At 44.6% G+C, this 21,452-nt stretch overlaps 1 protein-coding gene across 1 annotated transcript in view; it reads right to left on the bottom strand.

Moving 5' to 3' along the window:
* COLGALT2 (collagen beta(1-O)galactosyltransferase 2) overlaps positions 1-20,492 on the bottom strand; it is a 39,775-nt gene extending 19,283 nt beyond the window's left edge. The window contains 1 exon segment of the mRNA XM_030455305.1: positions 20,211-20,492. Within this exon segment, the coding sequence (XP_030311165.1) occupies positions 20,211-20,467 (257 nt within the window). The 5' untranslated portion in view covers positions 20,468-20,492.
* Positions 20,493-21,452: the final 960 nt, after the last annotated feature.

Below are 21,452 nucleotides of genomic sequence, written 5' to 3'. Positions count from 1 at the left end.
AGGAAAAGAAGGAAAAGAAGGAAAAGAAGGAAAAGAAGGAAAAGAAGGAAAAGAAGGAAAAGGCAAAGGAAAACAAAAGGAACAGGAAAAGAAAAAGGAAAAGGAGAAAAAGGAAAAAGGAAAAGGAAAAGGAAAAAGGAAAAAGGAAAAGGAAAAAGGAAAAGGAAAAAAGAAAAAAGAAAAAGGAAAAAGGAAAAGGAAAAAAGAGGAACCTCTAGACCTACCCACATGAAAGCTGCTAGGAAAAAAATGGCATTTTACTACCCAGGCTACAATGGGGGTGTTATGGGGTTATGTAGAAGGTAAATTCCTATCCCAGGAGACCTTGATGAAGATGTTGATGAGTCAAAGCTCTGGCACAAAGAGAGGACTGCTCTCTCCAGGACTATCCACCCAGCAGCATTTCTAAGCCCAGAAGTTTGTCAGCCCCTGGATGAAAAATGCTTCTGACGAGCAGTTTGGCAAACCTTGGTTTTTCCAGCTCTGAGCCTCAAAAAAACCCCAAAAACCCAACAAACAAAAAACCCCACACAAAAAAAAAAACCTCAACCAAAAGAAACCCAAAAACCCCAAGTCATTCTGAAAAGCAATTACCACTATCACTTGCAGAACAATTTAAAATCAACCATAATCAGCACTTACTCTTCAGGCAATACCTAAATGAATGAGTCCACCTACCCCATCCCCACAATAAAAACAGCAGCTCTGGGCTTTGCAGTATCACTGGATGGAAAAACAGGCACATGCCTTCTTTTTTCTTTTTTTCCCTTTATTTTTTTTTAAATTACAACCCCTGCAATAAGGGATATGTAAGGATATAGCCTTTAGACTAAGGCCTGATTTTTTTGTATATTTTTGAAAGCAAGCTGAAAGCCAACAATGGGCAGATAAACATTATAATTTGTATAATGAGGGAAAAAGCTTTCTTGGCTTTTCCTTTGTTTCTCTTGTGTTTCCCAATAGAAGATTTTGGATGTATGGCTCTAAAATCTTTTAAAAAAATCTTAACTCAAAAAAAGTTAAATGTGAGTAGTCTTTAGCCATTAAAGGACAAGAAGTATCAAATCCCTATAACTACATTCTTAATTTTAAGACTTTAGGATCCTTACAAAAACTGCAGCTTTTTCTAGTTTCATCTTTCCTATAGGTGTTATTTTAATCATTCTTCTAGAACTTGTATTAAAAAAAAAAAAGTTTAATTCCCACCACTCTTTCCCAAACAGAAAATTTAATAATTTATACTGGAGCAGACCTAGAATAGACACACAGAAGCTTCTCCTACTCAGATCTAAACCCATTTACAAGACATAGAAATTAAATATTATAGAAGTTTGAGTGAGAATGTTCACATAGGAGCTTAAGTTGTCATAATTATAACCACTTCAGTATTTACCTTGGCTTTAAGCAGTACTCTTACCATGGACACAAGCCCTCATTGTCCATGCTCAGCCATGTAACCCCTCCCAAAAATACTCAAATAGAAATATAAGTGCAATATTAAGCACCTACTGTTGAAATTTAACATGTGAGGAAAGCTGCTCCTTTTACAGACCACTCATATTTTTAGCCTGATAATGTCCCTTCAAATTATGTTTACAAGAGGGAGTTAATTTAGGGCTTTATGGTCATCCTCCTCTTTTCTGCTGCAAAAAAGGGAAGGGGAAAAAAAAAATCACTCTTTTTTCACTTTTTTATATCCCAGTCTGCACTCCCAAGCTATTTACAGTTTAGTTACCTCAGGCACTGGGTTGGAGGAGAAAATTTTCACCTTCACCATCTGTATAGGAAAAGTACTGCAGGAGAAACCCAACTCTGGGTGCCTCTGGCTCATCAGGGGATGGGTCACACTGAAACACACCTGGGAAATTCAATGGCCAGGGAGCCTGCAGGAATTTTCCTGGTGAATTTAACATTTCCCAACACATCCCCTTGACAGACAGGGAGGGCTCTGAACAGGGGGAAAGCACTTCACATTCCAGAGGCAGAACTGGAAGCAGAGAGGTGTCAAAAATAAAAGCTCTAAGGAGGACCTCTCCCCTCCTCTCACTCTTTTGAAGACTGGGATGTAAGAGGAGGGTGCTGGGTTCTTGGTTTTCTGCTAGGAAAGCAAAATTCAGACACCCAGGGTCCTTCCTATTGCCCTGCCAAGAGATACAGATCAGGCTGCTGCTGGTGGTTGGGGGTGAGAGTATGAATCATAGAATCATAGAATTGGCTGGGTTGGAAGGGACCTCAGAGATCATCAAGTCCAACCCTTGATCCACTCCCGCTGCAGTTCCCAGCCCATGGCACTCAGTGCCACATCCAGGCTCTTTGGAAAGATCTCCAGACACGGAGAATCCACTACTTCCCTGGGCAGCCCATTCCAATGCCTGATCACCCTCTCCAGAAAGAAATTCTTTCTAATCTCCAACCTAAACCTCCCCTGGCACAACTTGAGACCCTGCCCTCTTGTCTTGCTGAGAGTTGCCTGGGAAAAGAGCCCAACCGCCCCCTGGCTCCAACCTCCTTTCAGGGAGTTGGAGAGAGTGATGAGGTCTCCCCTGAGCCTCCTCTTCTCCAGCCTGAACACCCCCAGCTCCCTAAGCCTCTCTTCATAGGATCTGTGCTTAAGTCCCTTCACCAGCCCAGTTGCCTCCTTTGGATCTGCTCCAGGACCTCGATATCCTTCCTGAACTGAGGAGCCTAAACTGGCTCACATAAACAGGATATCTATGTTTTTCCAGGACATCCATGGCTTTCCAGGGCATCTGCACATTGCAAGGCTGGGTTGGGCATGTAACCAAGTCCCAGAAAAACCCAGAGATGTCCATTTTAGCTTTCTTCCTTGGCTTCTTTCTGCCTGCTGCCAGGGATTCAGCTTACCCACCAGGCTTGCTTTGTGATGGAGTCCAATATTGAATTCCATCAAGACAAGAGCCATGGGTTGGCCACATCCTTTAATCTCCCAGGGTCTCATCAAAGTGAAAGCCAAAGCCAATGGAGAACCTGTTAGTAGATCACTCCTAACAACTGCAGCATAAAACCTGGTGACAAAAGAACCTGACTTTGACCATCATTCACAGGACAGAGCAGCAATGAAGTGTTCAGAGAAAGGTTTCAAAAGAAACAGTAATGGGGGAAGCATATTTCTGTTTGTTGGCTCCTACTACTGTGCTAACAGAGGTGTGAGGGTGGACCTAGAAGCCCTCCATGCCCTCACTAAGACAGAATGGGAAGGAGTTGGCCTTTGGAGCCCCATCTTTCATGTTTTCTTAGAGATAACACGGATTCATGGGGAATACAGTTCAGCCTCAGCTCTCTGACCGTTTGTTTGCCAAAGCTCCTTCCCCTGCCACCTTGCAGCATGTTAAGGAATGCCAAATTCTGCAGTTATTCCAAAGGAAGTTACCTCCCACAAATATAAACCCTCAGCAGGAATCTGGCTGGTCTGGGCTCTCCTGAAAAGCCTTGGGGACAGAAAAGTGCTGCCACCAAAGGGTCTTTGAGTCAGCAGCACTGCATCCTCTGCTCTTGCTAGAAGGGCTACAGCCAAAGCTGGCCCCACCAGATGCTGTGAAGGGAAAAAGCTCAGCCCTTAGAGCAGCTCCCAGCACGTTCCTGACAACCCTCTGCTCCTGACAACCCTCTGCTCCTGTGATACAACCCTGTGCTCCTGACAGACAACCCTCCGCTCCTGACAACCTTCTCTTCCTGACAGGAAGCCCTCTGCTCCTGACAGACAACCCTCTGCTCCTGACAGACAACCCTGTGTTCCTGACAGACAACCCTGTGTTCCTGACAACCCTCTGCTCCTGACAGACAACCCTCTGCTCCTGACAGACAACCCTGTGTTCCTGACAGACAACCCTGTGTTCCTGACAACCCTCTGCTCCTGACAGACAACCCTGTGTTCCTGACAGACAACCCTGTGTTCCTGACAACCCTCTCCTCCTGACAGACAACCCTCTGTTCCTGACAGACAACCCTGTGTTCCTGACAACCCTCTCCTCCTGACAGACAACCCCACTTCTCCTGAAAACCCTCTGCTCCTGACAGAGAACCCTCTTCTCCTGACAACCCTCTCCTGACAGACAGCCAACCCTCTGCTCCTGACAACCCCAAGCTAGCAGCTGCAGTGCATTGCATAGTTTGCTCCTCTGATGCACTGGGAAGCTCCAGGGATTTCAAAAGCACAAGGAAAAACTATTTTACTGTAAAGGTAACAGAGCACTGGAACAGAATGGTGATGGAGTCTCCATCTCTGCAGACATTCAAATCCCACCTGGATCCCATCCTGTGCAACCTACTCTGACAAGGGGGTTGGACAGGATGATCTCCAGAGGACCAGATGATCTTCCAAACCCTAACATTCTGTGATACTTCATCCCACGTCAGCTTTTACTAACAAACTGCTTCAGAGATCCATATTTTTTACTATGACATGAGTGACACATGATAAACAGAGCAGAGTATGTGGAATTTAAGAGTTTAAGCTGAACTAAAGAGAAAACAGAACTAGGGAGGAGAGCAAGGTACTCCTAACAACTAATTTACTTCTAACCTCCAGCAAGGCTGACTGAAAGCCTAAGAATTTTCTGGATCCTGCAGGAAAAGCTCCCTTTGGCTTTCAGTTCAGAGTTCCCTGGTCTGAGTGGGGAATGGAGCTCTGTGAGGCTGCTGGGCCTGATGGCTGCTTTTACTCTGGGTGTGAATTCATGCCTGTGAAAAACAACCAGTAAAACAAGAGTCCTAATGTGAGTCAAACACAAATTTGGATTTAGATTTCCCAAAACAAGCAGTAAAAAAAGGAACAGACGAGTAATTCCTGCCTGGCTTTTTGCTTGAATGCTGCCAGACCAATTGAAAAATATATAAACCACCAAACTGACAGTTTTTTTACTGTGAACCAGTGCTGAATGACCTTGACTAGGGAACAGTAGAGCTGGAGGAGACTGGAGAGAAGCTCTGGCTTAGAAAGTGGAGGGGAAAAAATTCAAAACAAGACAGAAGCAAAACATTTCTGAAACCAAATGTGAGGGAGGTTCCCAAGGCAGCAGAAAACTACCAGAGAGCAGCTGCACCATTACAAAGACCTGAGACAAAGCTTCTGGAGCTATGGCTCTGTCACCTTGTCCCTGAAGACCACAGCACACCACCTACTCCAAAGCAGCTCATTTTATTGTTTCCACCATGGTTTGATGCAAAAGTAAAGAGCTTTTCACTCTGTGGGGCAGCATGCCCTGATTTCCCAAACTCATGGGTTTCATTTGAGCTGTGAAAATGTCTTTTTTTTTATCACAGAGGAGCAGGAGGAGCCGTAACTACCAACTGCTCCATCTTGTCCTTCCCAGGACCTCAAAAAGCAGAGCTTTGCTTTCCAAGCACCAAGCACCTATGGCGCTTGTTCACCCAGAACTCAGCAGACTCAGTTAATAAACAATTTTCTTTTAATTAGCAACACTGCTGCTTTGTAGATATTTGTGCTGCTCCCTGGACTGCCAGCCCTACCTTTCATCTATTAAAATCCAAGGCATTGATACCTCCTATCTGGCAGATATTGATGGAATCAGAGGCTAACACATGAGGTGTGTTACAACCAAGCCAAGCAGAGGGTGGGAACAACTTTAAGCTTTCCTTACCAACACATCATTGTAGCACAATTATGCTCACACAGTTCACTAAGAAGGTTCAAAGAACTGTTTTAAGCATTTCAGAGAATCACAGAATCATCAGGACCTTGAAGATCATTAAGTCCAATCATCAGCCCTACACCACCATAATCACTGAACCACCTCCCAAGCACCATTGAGCTCCCCCATTTAAACCAAGTTGTTAAAAATCATAATGTTTGGGTGAGTCTTTTAGCTTAACAGGGCCTTGGCATTTGTTTGAGGGTTTTCCTGAACGAAAGACAGGCTTTTCCAAGTACCTGCTTTTGGGTTTTCATCATTTTAGCTTGGTCCCCAAGATGCCAGCTCCCAGGAAAGAGGGGTCTGAGCCCAGGTCAGTGGTTCTGTGGAAGCCTGGACTACAAGAGCAGCAAGAGACTCCAGGCTGGGCAGCCAGACAAGAACAGGACCTCAGAGGACAGGAATGCAACAAATATGTCTCTTCCCTCACTCTTTCCTCACGTCCTTCAGCAATTTGTGGATAATGGATTTTGCTGGCAGCTGGCAGCAGCAGTGACTTTAAAACCTTCAATCATCTTCCAAGCCCAAGTGAAGGAATGATTCACACATGTGTGTAAATACATGTGTGTGCACTCGGATCTTTGCTCTTTCTACACTCCCTCAAAAAAATCCCTGATTTTCTTGTCTCTTGCTCCTTAGGATGCTAATTAAGATTACTGATAGAGTAATGTGCTCCAGACATTTCTGCTTTAGCACGTCCCTTCCAATTTGATGACTGTGATTCTGTGAACTATATGACTTTCTTTCCATCATGAATGAATTTCCAGTCTAATAACCTACAAGACCTAATCAGCATCATTTTAGCACACAGAAACACTTTTTATTCTAATCTAAATACCATACAATTAAACAGCTACAAATAAAAGTGATTTTCCATCATTTTTTTCTGCACAGCCAGTGCAGGCTGTGAGAAACAATGTAAGGAAACAGGAAATGGGAACAGAGTATTTTAAATCATGTTGCTTATTAGAAGTTCAAGCAGCCATAAAAAACACTCCAAGGTAAATCTGGAGCAAAGGAAAATTTGAGTTTTTTACCAGTTGAGAATCTGCTCTGTGATCTGGAAACCCTCAGGATGTTTTAAGTGACACCAGAATGGTTTTACACAATAATTGACCTTTTCATGTGATATGCAACAATAAAGACATTCTTCCCAAAGAAGAACTGTCAGGTTTTCTTTGAGGCCATAGGAGATATAAAATAGGACCACAATGATTTGCAGCTCAAACCAGAACAAGTCAGGAAGAACTCAATGAGTTCTAGTAACAAGGTTTCCTGAGATGAAGCCCAAATCTAGCATTTGGAGGAAAGATATGCTTCAAAGTAGGGAAGGAAGGCAAAGAGAAATGTAAAAACAGGCCATGAACTGTTTTTCTTACAAGTAAAGTGATACAGGATGCTTGGCTATCCACAAAGATATTGACTCTGGAGACAGAAGGATGGGTGTGCCCCTAGGAGGGCCAAAGATGCTCAAAGTTGTCACTGAAAATCTATGGGATTTCCTATCTTCATCCCATACTCCCTGGGACTTCCAACCTTTACACAACAGACTGATCATTGAAATACAGTGGGAATTGTCACCCTCTGTGTCTATTTATCAGGGTCTATTTAAAATTATGTCTGTTTATTGATGATCTTAAAGGTCTTTTCCAACCAACATGATTCTATGAAGTCAGCTCTGCACTTAGGGCAGATTTCCCTTCAGACCCTGGGATTCTCCAGTTGACCAGGAATTCCTTTGCTGTTGCTGGAGGCTGGATGGTGCTGCTAACAGGACAACAGCACCAAGCCCTCCAGACCCAGGCTTCAACAAGTTGATTCCTGCCCACATACTCAAGATGCCATCACAGAGAAAACCTGAAAACCTGAAATATTTCACGGATGTGTTGTGATTTCTGGAAAAAATGTGGCACACATGCTAGGAGGTCTCTTCCAGTTCATCAGGCCTGAAAGATTTTGAGGATTCAGGCAACAAACTGGCTGAGCAACAGGTTGTAAAATCCTATCTCTGGAGGCTTTTGGACAGCAGTTGTCTGAGCTGAAGCTGCACACCCAACTGGAGGACCTGATGCTCTTCTGCAGCCCCAGTGCCCACCTCCTGAGAATTCTCTCCATCAACTTTGCCCATTCCTGCTTTCTTTGCCATCCTGGAAAGATTCCATCCATTCCTCTGTCTCTGGTCCTGATCCAGCCCAGCCCATATCTGTGTGTTCCTGCCTTCAGCTCCTGACTGCTCTTGACTCCAGGATTCCAGCCTGGACTTTCCCAGGGCTGCCCTGCAGCCTCAGTGGTGATGTGAGAGTTATTGGGGGAAGGGATGAGGAACATGGTATTGTTTTTCTGTATATTTGTATATATTTATTTTCCTTTTTTATCATTACTGTTTCATTAAAGCTGTGTAGTTCAGTTTCCAACCTGTAAATCTCTCTCTTTTACTCTCTCTCCTTTCTTTATCAAGGAGAGGAGGGGGATTAATAAAGAGAATCTGTCATTCAGTTAATGGCCAGCCTGGCATTAAACCATGACAAAAAGTTATCCAAGGAGCCAACCATGGCTATGACCAGGACAGTTTTTCCAACTATTACTCCACAAAGTGGTAAAGCCAAAGGCTAAGGCACCCCAGTGAGTCACAGCATCAGGAATAAAAGATTTTTGCCTTTTCAGGGATTATCAGAGCTTCAGACAGCACCCTTGAAGAGGAACACAGCCAGAAACATGCAAGTCATTTACCTTCCTGTATTCTGGGATCAAGAAATCAGCAATAAAAAAGCCAACCCAAAGTGGTAATGTTGGAGATAAACCAACCCTTCCCTCCCAGAATAAACAAGCCCCCAAAGAGTTTAATAGCCCAACAAGTGCATAACCCTTGTGAATCCACAAGATGAGGTTAATCCTACACAGCATCTGATGACATCAGACTGTAAATTTCTCTTGATCTGCTGCAAATTTGCAGGAAGAACACAGAAGGTTTCATTATCCTCCCACTGGCACAGCTCTCACTTGGCATAAAGGAGTTTATGCCAAATTTTGCTTTCATTAAGCTGAAGTTTACAGTCAGCAGTAAATTATTTTAGAGTTGAACTCTGAAGAAGCCAGCAGTAACAGGGGACTTCATGGTTTTGGCCTAATTTTTCTCCAGCAGACAGATATTATGGAAAATGGAGGTTGCATGGAATGGTATAATGCTTTAAAATAAACAGATTGTGTCATACTTGCTGGCAATTGACTGAAAAATCTTTTATGCATAATTAAGAGATTAGAAAAACATTCACTGCAGCCCAGCAGGGGGAAAAAGGGAAATAAATTTCAACCTTTACATATGAAGTAGAGAGTTTTCCCGAATGTCATCTGTAATTTTGTCTGTCCCATTTCAGGTGAAGAAACAGCTGAAAAGGTGAAAATACCACATATGCTGAAAAGGTTCTGAATATAGGAAGGGGGGGATGTGAACAAACACCACTTTGCTGGCATAAAATAGTCAATTTATCAATGAAAATTTTCTGAATTTCAATAAGATGCAGATTTTACAGCTCTCACTTTGAATGGTTAAATGTCCTAATCTAAAATGTAGCTCTGGGAATCAGGCAATTTGAATCAGAGAGCTTGGAGGGCTCTTGCCCAGAGGCTCCCAAAATCCACAGAAAAGCCTCAACCTCCCCAAACACTGGTCTGAGGCAGCATTAGAGCTTCATTGTACAAAGACAGAAATAAAAGAGATTAATGGATTTTCACAAATCACAAAAAAAAAGAACAGGGGCCAGGGCTGGGAATGATAAAATCCTCCACTCCTTCCAAAATATGCAGTGAAATAAATTACAAATATTCAGCTTTTGTATAGTGGTTTACTTAACACTTTCACAGAGTATTTGTCAGGTTGGTGGTAAATTTATGGCCAAGCAATCTCAAGAACAACTTTTCCTCCATGTTGCTCTTAAGAAACTCTCCAAAGCTCAGAGGTAAAGTCTCTCTTCCTGTATTTTGCTTTCATGACTGAAAAAAAGCCCTGGGTTGTAGGAGATGTAGCTCTAGATTTAGGGTTTTTTAAGAAAGAAAAATTGGAAGAAAACAACACCAAAACCATCTCCAGGATTAGAAATACTCTGCACACACTTGTAAGAACCCAGTGTATAAACTCAAAAAGGGAGCTGAGGCTTCCAGACTCCAATAAATGCCAATAAATGATTTACTACTGTTGTAGTGGCTCAAAATCAGGGCCAAATCTCTCCATTTCCTTGCTCAACAGACTCCTTCCTTCCTCTGCTGACCTTGTGCTCTCTCTCCCCAGTTTTAGACACAGGCAAAAGAGATGTGGACAAGAGACAGTTGTGATTCTAAACTGGTTTCTTTACTGCCTTTCATCTCATTGTACTTTCAAGTGTGTGCTTCTCAGTAAGCTGTCAAACCAGGCAGCTAAACCTCTGTTTTTCCTGCCTCACTCAGCACCCAGGTGGAAAAAAACAACCATTTTTCTATACTGTCTTCTATACAACAGCAGAGAACATTACACCATCCATCACCCCATCCCTTAACCCAGCTATGTGTAAGAAAGCATTTCTAATTTAAATTCCAAATACTCTGGCTTAGCTAAAACTTCTGGCTCCAAATCCCTCTCGTTTGTGATCTCATGTTTCACTCCCAGATACTGAAATCCACTGAAATCTCCTGTGCAGGGAGGGCTGGGACACATGGCTACTGTTTGAACACACATGGCAGTCTACAGATGCCAGACTCAGGTTTTTTTCTTGGAAAAGTCTGACTCTGGACTCAAACAGATAGGAAATTTGTGCTGTGCTGATGGCTGACTTAGAGACAAGAGGATAAACAGTGGGTTCTCAACATTTCTCTTGTAAACTCAGAGGTCTGCAGCCTTCTATAAGTAATGCTGTGTGTTTCTCATCCCCAACTGAGGAAAAGAGAACATGGGAATACAGTGACATTTAAACTAAGTATGGGATTGCTTCCATTGTTCTCACTTAGGCTGGACTGTCCTCTTGGTGCTGGTGTCAGCTTGCACTAGAGAGGTGCAAGCTTCAGGGAGAGCTGAACACTGACAGCAGAATCTTCAGTGCCTGGAGAGAAAAATCCAAGTGCACCCCTTATTTGATAGTTTAATCCTGCCCACTGAGTTTAATCCTCTCCACTGTTGGACGAGAGCTAACTTTTTCCTCCTTTATTGCCTGGATGTAAGTAAAGAGAGGAAATGGGCACTGACTTAATCTCAGGAGCCACTCCCTATTAATTGACTGGAAGCCCCACACAATATATCTCAGAATTATCAACTGGTTTGGGTTAGGAGGGACCTTAAAGATCAGCTCATTCTAAGCCCCTGCCATGGGCACCTCCCTCTAGATCAAGTCTCCTCTGTAATACACTGAATTTATACTTGGTGCCATTTGTGATTGACATCCACCTGCTCTGCAGTGGCTGGGGTCAAAGAAGGATGCAGTCTATAAGCAGAATGCAAAAAGAGCAAATCTGAAGGTGACTGAAGCCCCCCCTAGCTAGCAAGATCAGCCAGCACCATTACACTGGCTTTGCAATCTGCTGAGCATTGAAAATAAATTAGTGCTTTCCCAGTATAGCTCTGGACACATATTCCTCTCCTCTTACATCTCCATCAGGTATATAAAGACAGGCTGGTCCAAAAAACCAGATGTGATGTTTGTAGTCAAAGTTGCTGGAAACATCCCTGGTAGCATCTTAATTCCTGTTCTGTAAAACAGAGTTTCCTTCAAGTCTCAGGTATTAGGAAAAAACATCCTGGCAAGAGCCTTAGTTTGTGTGAAGTCAGAGCAGAGTTCTGCCAGCAGACAGCTATGAGCTCACTGCTCTGAAATAACTCAGGGATGAGACCTTTTGTGGAAGCAACAACTGACTTGTTTGTGTGAGAAATAAAAGGGGAAGGGGAGGGAAATGAGCACACATTACTAGTGATGTGTACCACCGGCCTACTCCATGGCTTGACAATCATAATTTGCATTTTAATCCTGCTTTAAGTAAAAAAAAAAAAATCAAATCATAAATTAGAGAAGATATTTAGCAGCAGTCACATTTCCAGTTACATCCTGAACTTATTTCAGATTAATGTTTTGAAAAATGAAGTCCAACCCATGTCTCTGACAGCCAGCACCAGAGCAAAATAATATTTGAAGATGCAAAAGACCCAAAAGCAATGATTATTCTCTGCTAACCTATTTAACAGAATCTGAGTAGGCTCCTCCAGAACCCTGGAGCCACTCATCTCAGAGACAACTAAATGGAAACTCCAACCAGAACTTCCTACCAAAGCAGCACATATTATTAGTAGCAAACACAGGCAGCATCCAGAAACTGTGGAAATCCTCCACACACCCTCCATGTTCCAGAAGCCAAAGGCAGGGACAGGGAAAAGGAAAATGCCCCCAGTGTAGGTGAAAAGGAGGTTCATGCCCACCCAAAGAACCTGGAGGTGAACAAGTGGGTGATTCACCCACAGGTCCTGAAAGAACTGGGGGATGAAGTTGCAAAGTCCACCAGATTTGAAAGATACATATTTGAAGATACAGCTGCCTTCACTCCTGAACATGGAGTATCCCGGTTATTCCAAGTAAGAAAACCTTTCCCACCTTTCCCAAAGAAACACAAGGAACACTGCAGGAACAGAAATCCAGTCCTCTGCAGAGGAACCCTTCATTCAGTCTCTGGCACAACATTAAGCCACTTATTTGGCAGGACCACATGGAGTTGTTCAGTCTGGAAAAGAGGAGGCTGAGAGAAGACCTTACAGCTCTCTTCAACTCCCCCAAGGGAGGTTGAAGTGAGGAGGGAAAAAGCCTCTTCTCCTTAGGAAACTGGGATAGGACCAGAGGGAATGGATGGAAGCTGCACCAGGGGAAGTTTAGGATGGATGTTAGGGAATATTTTGTCACTGGGAGGGTTGTCAGGCATTGGAATGGGCCAGGACAGTGGTGGAGTCACCATCCCTGGAGGCATTTAAAAGGCATTTGGACCTGGTCCTTAAGGACATCGTTTAGTAGTTAGATGATGGTGTTGGTCAAAGGTTGGACTGGATCATCTTGGAGGTCTCTTCCAACCCAAACATTCTGTGATATAAATATCAGGAAGAATTTTTTTACTGTGAGGGTGACAGCACTGGCACAGGCTGCCCAGAGAGGTTGTGGAGTCTCCTTCCCTGGAGACATTCAAATCCCACCAGGATTTGTTCCTGTGTGACCTCCTGGGGGTGACCCTGCTCTAGCAGGGGGGGTTGGACTTGATGATCTTTCAAGGTCCCTTCCAACCCCTCACTTTCTGTGATTCTATGATCTGGGAAGAAGAGGATTAACTTGTCACATCACAAATCATCATCACAACCAAAGTGGGAAAACTTTAGTGGCTCAACTCCATTTTAAACCATTTACCAGTTCCAGAGTCAGATGGAAAAAGTTTAAAATCAAAATATATTTATTAGGTCCCCTGTTAACTTTCCATGAAGAAAACTGGAACTATTCTACGGTCACAAAAATACTTTGGGGTCCAAGGACCCCATATATAAATTAGATAGATAAATTAGATAGCTAAATAGATAGGTAGATATATACATAAGCATCCATGCACTCACACACAACAAAACCAACCATTTCTATTTTTAAAAATGGGGTTCAGGCACTGAATGAAGTAAATTGTGCAGTTTCATTAATAACAATTCTTAAAAAGTCTTTTTTTATTTCACTGATGAGCCTGTTTGCAGTGCTTCGTGCCTGTCTGAAGGAACTGAACACTGTCAAAAGATGGCAAAAAAATCCACCTTGTAGAGAACACTAAAAAACTTTCTATTCCAATCTTTCTATTTTCTATCCCTATCTTTCTTTAGCCTGAAATTTTGATGCATGTGGGCCCTGCTTAGCTGTAACCCACCTTTGGTGATAAGCACCAGCAATATACTCAGTAAACTCCCAATCCTCACTAAATATCCTCACTTCACTACAAGAAAGGAAATGAGATGCACATAAATATATTGAAATAATATCAAGTCTGCAACATCATAACAGAGGAAGGAAATTCCAAGTTTCCAACAGACAGCACCCTGCATCATCTCTGCCCTCTCTCCTGTAGCCCAGATGGTATTTCAGGACCATATCCCCACTCTGGGCCCTGATGAAAGAATTCCTTGTTTTTTTCTCCTAAGGCAGGCTCATGCCATACTTCCCAGGAACCAACTGTGCTCCAGCTGTGCTTAGACAGCTGAGGTCTCTTCTTCAGGAGCCTGAGTAGCTGTGAGCAGGCAGCATTCTGAAAAGGAGACTTGCTTCACTTTGCAGAACATGGAAAATGTAAAGGAAAAAAAAAAACCACAAAGCAATTGGAACAGCAAGCTTTATCCAGGCTTCTCCTCAGCCCAAAGATCCACCACCCTGCTAGATGCACCCTCAGCTGATCCCAACTTTTAAGACACTCCTTGCCAGTGGCTATATCACAGGGTGCCCAGAGATTGGGGAGCCTCCATTCCTGGAAATATTCAAAATTTGAACAGGAATGGTACTGTGCAGCCTGCTTCAGCTGCCCTACTTGGAGCAACTACAATCTCCAGAGGTGCCTCCAACTTGAACCTCATCTGGTATGTATTAGCCTTGGGATGCTCCAGAAGGAAAAGTGGGTTTGTCCTTGTAGCATCAGACTGGCAATAGGAACAGGGCAAACTTCACCTGGAGCAGACTTAACTGACCCCTGCTTCCAGGTTCACCACAAGTTAAGAAGCTGAATTAGTTCCATATGCCAGGAATGTACAGGTGAAATTGGCTTTTTTTTTTATAAGGGACTAATTCCCTCCAGCACTTTGCAGCCCACACTGGTGCAGCTGCTGATCTGACCCAGTCCCACAGCTGCCTCCCCATTTTCCTGCCCCTTGAAGAGGCTTCAGATGTGACAGTCCACATCCTTGCAAGCCTTAATGGGATGAGAAATCCCAGCCCCAGGTCACAAACAAGGAGGGGATTAAGTGGGATCTGTCCTGGGCAGGAATGAACCCCCTAAGGGCTTTTCACCCCTACTTTGTACATATTTTATAAAAAGCAAAGCAAACCGAACTTGAAAACTAATTCTTCCTGACCTTTAAAGCATCCAGAGACTTATAATAAACACCAGCCTCTGATACTGAACCCTGTCCTGCTGTTTCTTTGTGCCAACACATTATTTTACATTATTTACATCCCCCAGCTCATGCTTTTTTCAGTGTTTCTCTGCAGAATTGCAGGGTTTTGCTGAGGAGCAGTTCCAGCTCTGCCATGCAGATCTCAGTGAGGCACCAGCAGTCATTTTTAGCTTCCATGCAGATGTTTCTACTGAACAATCTTCATTATGTCATTTGCTTAATTTTGCCAAGATTTAAATGAGGACAAAGGGCAAAACCAGCTATTGTGGATATTGTGGTGGGATAATTTCTTTAGCCTTCCCTGGCTTTCCATTTCTTACATAAAATTACTGCACTTTAGTGTAAAAGTGACCTCAGTATGAAAGAACAAGAAATATCAGTCATGAATACTGCATCTGGTCTTAATACATTCAAGAATCCTATGTAAGTTACTTCAACTTTCTTCCCCAATTTCTCCAGCTAGGAAATAGAAGCATTTATTTAATTCCCATTTTTATTTTTGATGTAACCATCTAAAATGCAAGCTTTTTGGAAGAAAGTCTATGCAATGTTTTGCACTACAGGAACATCACCTTAATCCCAACTCCAAGATCTTGGTTTACTCAGCCCCATTTAGTCCATGACTTTGTTATTAAAGCTGTCTAATAAATACATCAGAAGTATCTATAAATAAGAATGGGAAAGTATAGCCAACAAGTCTAAAGCAGTAGCCAAATTAAATCAGTTTAATTTCTAAACTTTCAGCTTTGTCAGGTGGAAGTCATGGCACAGGTAACCAAACTTGAAATAGATAAAAACCACCAGAGACAGAGCCAGCAGACTGGAACTTCACCATTATTAAAGAGATTAATCCTGACTGGGAAGATTCAAGTGGATCCTTCTTGGATAGATGGAGATAGGGACAGAAAACACAGCATGTTTGAAAGCCAACATTTCCCAGTGAGCAACATCACCCATCAGGGTTTCAAATCACCTCTGCATAGAGATTTTCACATTTGAAAAGTAAACAGTTGAAAATAATGCCCAAACAGAGTATCCTCAGCGAGCTGTTTGTTAATAATATAGATTTATGGAAGTTAATTACGCTGATCTCATCAGCTTCTGTTTGCAGCTACTTCTAATTCTTCTGACTTAAATCCATTTGCTCACTGGAGCCAGTGGTAGAGCATTCCCACTGATCTCTTGGCTGGGATTTATTCCAATCTCCCCAATGGCTCACATTATAATTTCTGAAATCTAAGCCTACTCAAACCTGCAAAGCAGCCACGGGTTTTCAAGTACAAAAGAACCTAATTATTGCTTCCAGACCCCAACTTCTTTATACAGCCACTTAATCCCTAGGTTAGTAAAAAGATGAGAGAGCAGATGGCCCACAGCTAAGAACTGGCAGGTATTTAAAGGTGGAATTACATCCAATTTTGCTTTGTTCTACCCTCACCTAATCCAAGGGTAAGGGAAGTGAGGAACTGCTGAATGCAAACACTTTTACTGCTGCAAAGATGAACCTGCCTGACAGGTAAAAATGTTCCTTACCTCTGAGGGAATGGATCTCAAATAAAGAGTCAGCATTGCTCATGTTCAAAACACAAAAAACACCCAAAAAATCCAAAAACAAAATAAAAAACAAAACAACAAAAACACCAAAAAAACCAAGCACCCAAAAGAGGGTTGGAGAATGCTGACTATGGAACTTCTGGGTCATTTTCATCACCTTGTTTTGAGCCAAACCCTGTCCAGGCTTTCCATAGGTACCTGAGGGAAGGGCTGGGACCCTGTCCTCCTTCATGAGGACAATTGTCACCTCCCTGTCACCCTTCCACAGCTACACATCTATCTCAGCACTGGGGGAAGCTGGGTTCTGCTAAGATGGGGAATCTTGGCTGTTAGGTAGCCAGCACCAAAGGCTCACAGACAGACCCCCTATGACCACCCCAACAAGTTATGCCCCAACCAGGGCAAACACCTGAGCACTGCTCCACAGAAATCCTCACTGTTAGGTCCTTAGGACAATCCTGGGACAAAAAAAAACCTGTGACAAGGTGTCCTGTGTCCACCAGTGCTCCCCAAGGCAATAGGTTTTGGCATGGGTGACTTCTGTAAAAAGCTGCCAGGAGTTTTCCCTATGTCTGACAGAGACAATGCCAGATGGCTCCAAGCTGGATTTGTTGCTGGCCAAGGCCAGTGATAATGTCTCTGTGATAACATAATTAAGAAGGGAAAAAAAAAAAGCCTACTGCATAACAGCAGCTGAAGAAACAAATGAGAACATGCGAGAAAAACAGCCCTGGAAACAGCAAAGTCAGGGAAGGAGGGGGAGAAGGAGCTCCAGGCACTGGAGCAGAGGGTCTCCTGCAGCCCACGGGGAAGCCCAAGGCAAGGTAAGCTGTATCCCTGCAATCCATGGAGGTTATCAGCAGAGCAGATAATCCCCCATGGCCTCTGGAAGGTAACAGTGGAGCATCTCTATTCCTACAGACCATAAAGGACTCCACAGCAGAGCCAATGGGTGCCTGAAGGAGGCTGTGACCCCATGGAGAAGGCTCTTGGGAGGATCTGTGGAGAACCCCCACTGGAGCAGAACCTGGTGCAGCCATGGGAAGGACTCATATTGGAGAAGCTGATGGAGGGCTATCTCCTGGGGGAGACAGCAGGGGAAGTGTGTAAGGAATTCTCCTCTGGAGTGGGAAGGAGTGGCAGAGAGAACATGTGATAAACTGATCCCATCCACCAGCCCCCATCTCGCAGTGCTGCTGGGAAGGAGGAGGCAGAGAAACTGGGAGTGAAGTTGAGCCAGGGAAGAAGGGAAGGATGGGGGAAAGGTCCTCACAAGATTTGGTTCTATTTCTTATTATCCAACTGAGATGTGATTGGGAATAAATAAAACTGATTTCCTCAAGTCTGGGTTGCCCATGAGGGTAATTGGTGAGTAAATTCCCCATCCTTCACTTGACTCATGAACCTGCCATTATATTTTCTCCCTCCTGTCCAGCTGAGGAGGGGGAGTGATAAAGCAGCTTTTATGGGCACTGGAATTCCAGCTATGGTCAGCCCAACACAGCAATGGTGACCAGGGACCAATGTACAGGCCAGGGACCATCCCCAGGAAGCAGTTTGGATGCAGCTTCCTGATTCCTGAATGGGGAAGGAAGAAAGCAAGCCTTTAACTGAAAGGACATGGGTCATAATGTCCTCCTCAAGTCATTAGAACATGGAGCCAGCAAGTCCTCCTGAAGCTCCTCACAACCACAGAAGCTGGAGAAGTTGGAATTAAGACTAAAGGAAAGCAGGGAATATAGGACTGTCCAGCATACATCTCCTGCTCAGTATCAGGCTAGCAAAGGGAGAGACTGATACAGGCTATGAACAGAAGAATCAGTGTCAGCTTCAAAATAATTCATTGTCTCTTAACCCATCTCATTCATAAAACTTCCAGCTTTACTTCTGTCTGAGGAATCCACTGTTGAATTCAAGGCCTTGAGCCATATGGAGCACGTACAGAATTTCAAGAGATGAGACCTGGTTTTAATTTTCATTCTCACATTTGAGCATTTTAAAATGCTGACTTGCTCAAGACATTTTGAAGTCTACTCTAAGTGACAGTGAAGGAATTCATCTCTTTGATAACCATCATTTCACTGCCTTTCACACCTTCCCTCTGCAAGGACAGAGGAACACAGGTAAATCCTGGAATTCAAGCACAGTGTCTGAAATGCAAGAGGCTTCCAGAAACAGATTGCATTGTATAATTTGTTCTCAAGAGATTTAATGGTAGATAACAGTCTGTGAGCCTCCTCTTGGTGTGTGCTTTGCATCCTGATCATCCCCAGTGCTGTAGAAGTTCAAAGTCTTACTGGGGAGCTGAAGGGAACAGGACTAAACCTCTCCACAGAATCACTGCCACCCTACAACCACTGCTCACTCCCTGTGGCAGCTCAGAGTACCCACAGACCTCCCTTTACAGTTGCCACATTTCAGTCATTCCCATTTTATAAAGCTTGACATTTCCAACAGCAAATTTTCCAGTTTAATCGAGTCTGGTGCCTGTGAGCAATCCTCTTAAAAATAGAGTGATATTCTTCTAAGAATCTAAACAGTGAAAGAGAACTTAAGATATGCTATATTATGCACAATCCCTCAAAATACTTTAACACAATATTGCAGAGACCTTAAGTAAGGATAATGCAAACAATATATTAAAAAAGTCGTAGGGCCAACCAGTGTTCTGCAGGACTTAAAATCATCCCCAGAATTATTAATTCTGCACTTTACAGCTACAGGCATTTCAGAATCCAGCTTGTTATGGTGATCAGGTCTGCACTTACAACTTCCACTATGTTTTAGAAATACCAAACTCAGCTGAAACACAGTCCATATCTACCCTTAAACACATCTGCTACCAGGAACTCCAACCCAACACAATTCCTACTGATCCAAATGCAATGTTCCTGAGGCACAGACAGAAACACTCAGTGCTGCCTAATGACAGTGCAGTAACAGCTGTGTGACTGGGGCAGGGCTCCTCCCCACAGCCCTCTACACAAATTAAAACTTTGACCTTTCAAGTTACCAGGAGTCTTGAGTGAACTTTGGGTCAGGCTCTATAGCACCACTGCTTATTCTACACGAAGAAGATGATCAGGTTTGGGTCCTTCCAAGCAACTCCTGCTCCCCCAACATTTATGTGAAGTTAGGAGAGAAAGAGACGGTGGGTTTATTTCTTTTTTTTTTCCCCTCCTTAGAAACAAAGGCAGACTGACCAGTTCCTAAACTGGTCTAATTCCTCCCTCCCCCTACACACATTTGATTGCCACAGCTGCCCCCATGCTGCGACTTCTGAATACATCTTTGAATCCATCTCTTGGACCACAGCCTTGCAACAATGCTCCTTTTCAATGCCTAGCAGCACCTACCCAGCTCTCCTTCTCTCCAACCCTGGAAAACCCGAGCCCCTTTCCCACAAAGCCCGGTATTTACCAGCCAGGGAATCAAACACCACACTCCCACCCCGGCTCTCCCAGCCGCGAAGTTTTCCTGGCTGTGGATTTGGATAAATGCTAAGGCACTGAATATTCCCAGGCTCCGGGCCAGCTTCCCTCGAAAAGCACATATGCTTGATAACCCCCTGGGTGAAAAAATATTAATATCCAACCTAAACCTCCCCTGGAAGAATTTGAGGCCGTTTCCTCTGCTCCTTTTGCTCGGTACTGGGGAGAACGGACCCACCCCCCCTCACTCCAACCTTTCAGGAGGTAAGAGCCACAAGATCTCGCTTTTTTTTTTTAATTTCCAACAAGCCTCCTTTTCTCCAGGCTAAACACACCCCATTCCCGTGTCAGATTTGTACTCCGGACCCTCTCCTCCTCGGTGCGAGGGGAATTTTCTCCCTTCCCTCCCTCTTCTCCTCTTACCAGAGGGCGATCCTGTCCTTGGGGTAGCGCAGCCTCTCCACACAGCCTAAGAAATGGGGCAGCGTGTGGACCGCGTTCCGGGCGATGATGGCGAGTAACACGCTGGGTTTTTGCAGAGCCGATTCGGCTTGAGGTTGAGGTTCGGGACTCGGGGGTGGAGGTTCCGGGGGTAAAATAGCCCCACAGCCTCCCAGGAGAAGAAGGAGGAGGATGAGGAGCAGAGGACGGGAGGCGCGGACTCCGCCGCTCGCAGCCATGATGCTGGAGCACGCCGGCCGCCCCGGGAGGAGGAGGAAGGGGGGAAGAGGGAGGAGACCCCCAAACCCGGCCTTTGTGGGCAGTACGGCTCTCTGCACCTCCTCCAGCCCGCCCTTCCCCTCTGCAGGCTGCCTGGCAGGGGGGGGAGAGGTGACCACCCCCATCCTGGTGGCGAGCGAGGTGGCCTCAGGTGGGGTTTTTGTCACAAGCCAGGTGGGGCCAACACGTCCCGTGAGCACCATGGGAAGGGTTCCTAAATGTACACGCAGCCCCAGGTAATCCCGGGATGGGGTTGTACCCCCTGTGCTGGCCAAACCTCGGATCATAGAATCATAGAATCACAGAACTGGCTGGGTTGGAAGGGACCTCAGAGATCATCAAGTCCAACCCTTGATCCACTCCCGCTGCAGTTCCCAGCCCATGGCACTCAGTGCCACATCCAGGCTCTTTTGAAATATCTCCAGACACGGAGAATCCACTACTTCCCTGGGCAGCCCATTCCAATGCCTGATCACCCTCTCCAGAAAGAAATTCTTTCTCATCTCCAACCTAAACCTCCCCTGGCACAACTTGAGACCCTGCCCTCTTGTCTTGTTGAAAGTCGTCTGGGAAAAGAGCCCGACCCCCCCCCCTGGCTCCAACCTCCTTTCAGGGAGTTGTAGAGAGTGATGAGGTCTCCCCTGAGCCTCCTCTTCTCCAGCCTCAACACCCCCAGCTCCCTCAGCCTCTCCTCACAGGGTCTGTGCTCGAGTCCCTTCACCAGCCCAGTTGCCTCCTTTGGACCTGCTCCAGCACCTCAGTCTCCTTCCTGAGCTGAGGGGCCCAGAACTGGACACAGGACTCAAGCTGTGGCCTCACCAGGGCTGAGCACAGGGGCAGAATCCCTTCCCTGGACCTGCTGGCCACGCTGTTCCTGAGCCAGCCCAGGATGCCATTGGCCTTCTTGGCCACCTGGGCACACTGCTGGCTCATGTTCAGCTTCCT

This window comes from Calypte anna, chromosome 8, assembly GCF_003957555.1.
Source record: "Calypte anna isolate BGI_N300 chromosome 8, bCalAnn1_v1.p, whole genome shotgun sequence".
NCBI classification, from domain to species: Eukaryota; Metazoa; Chordata; class Aves; order Apodiformes; family Trochilidae; genus Calypte; species Calypte anna.
Note: the sequence above shows the minus strand (reverse complement) of the source record. Positions and strands in the feature narration are given on the sequence as shown.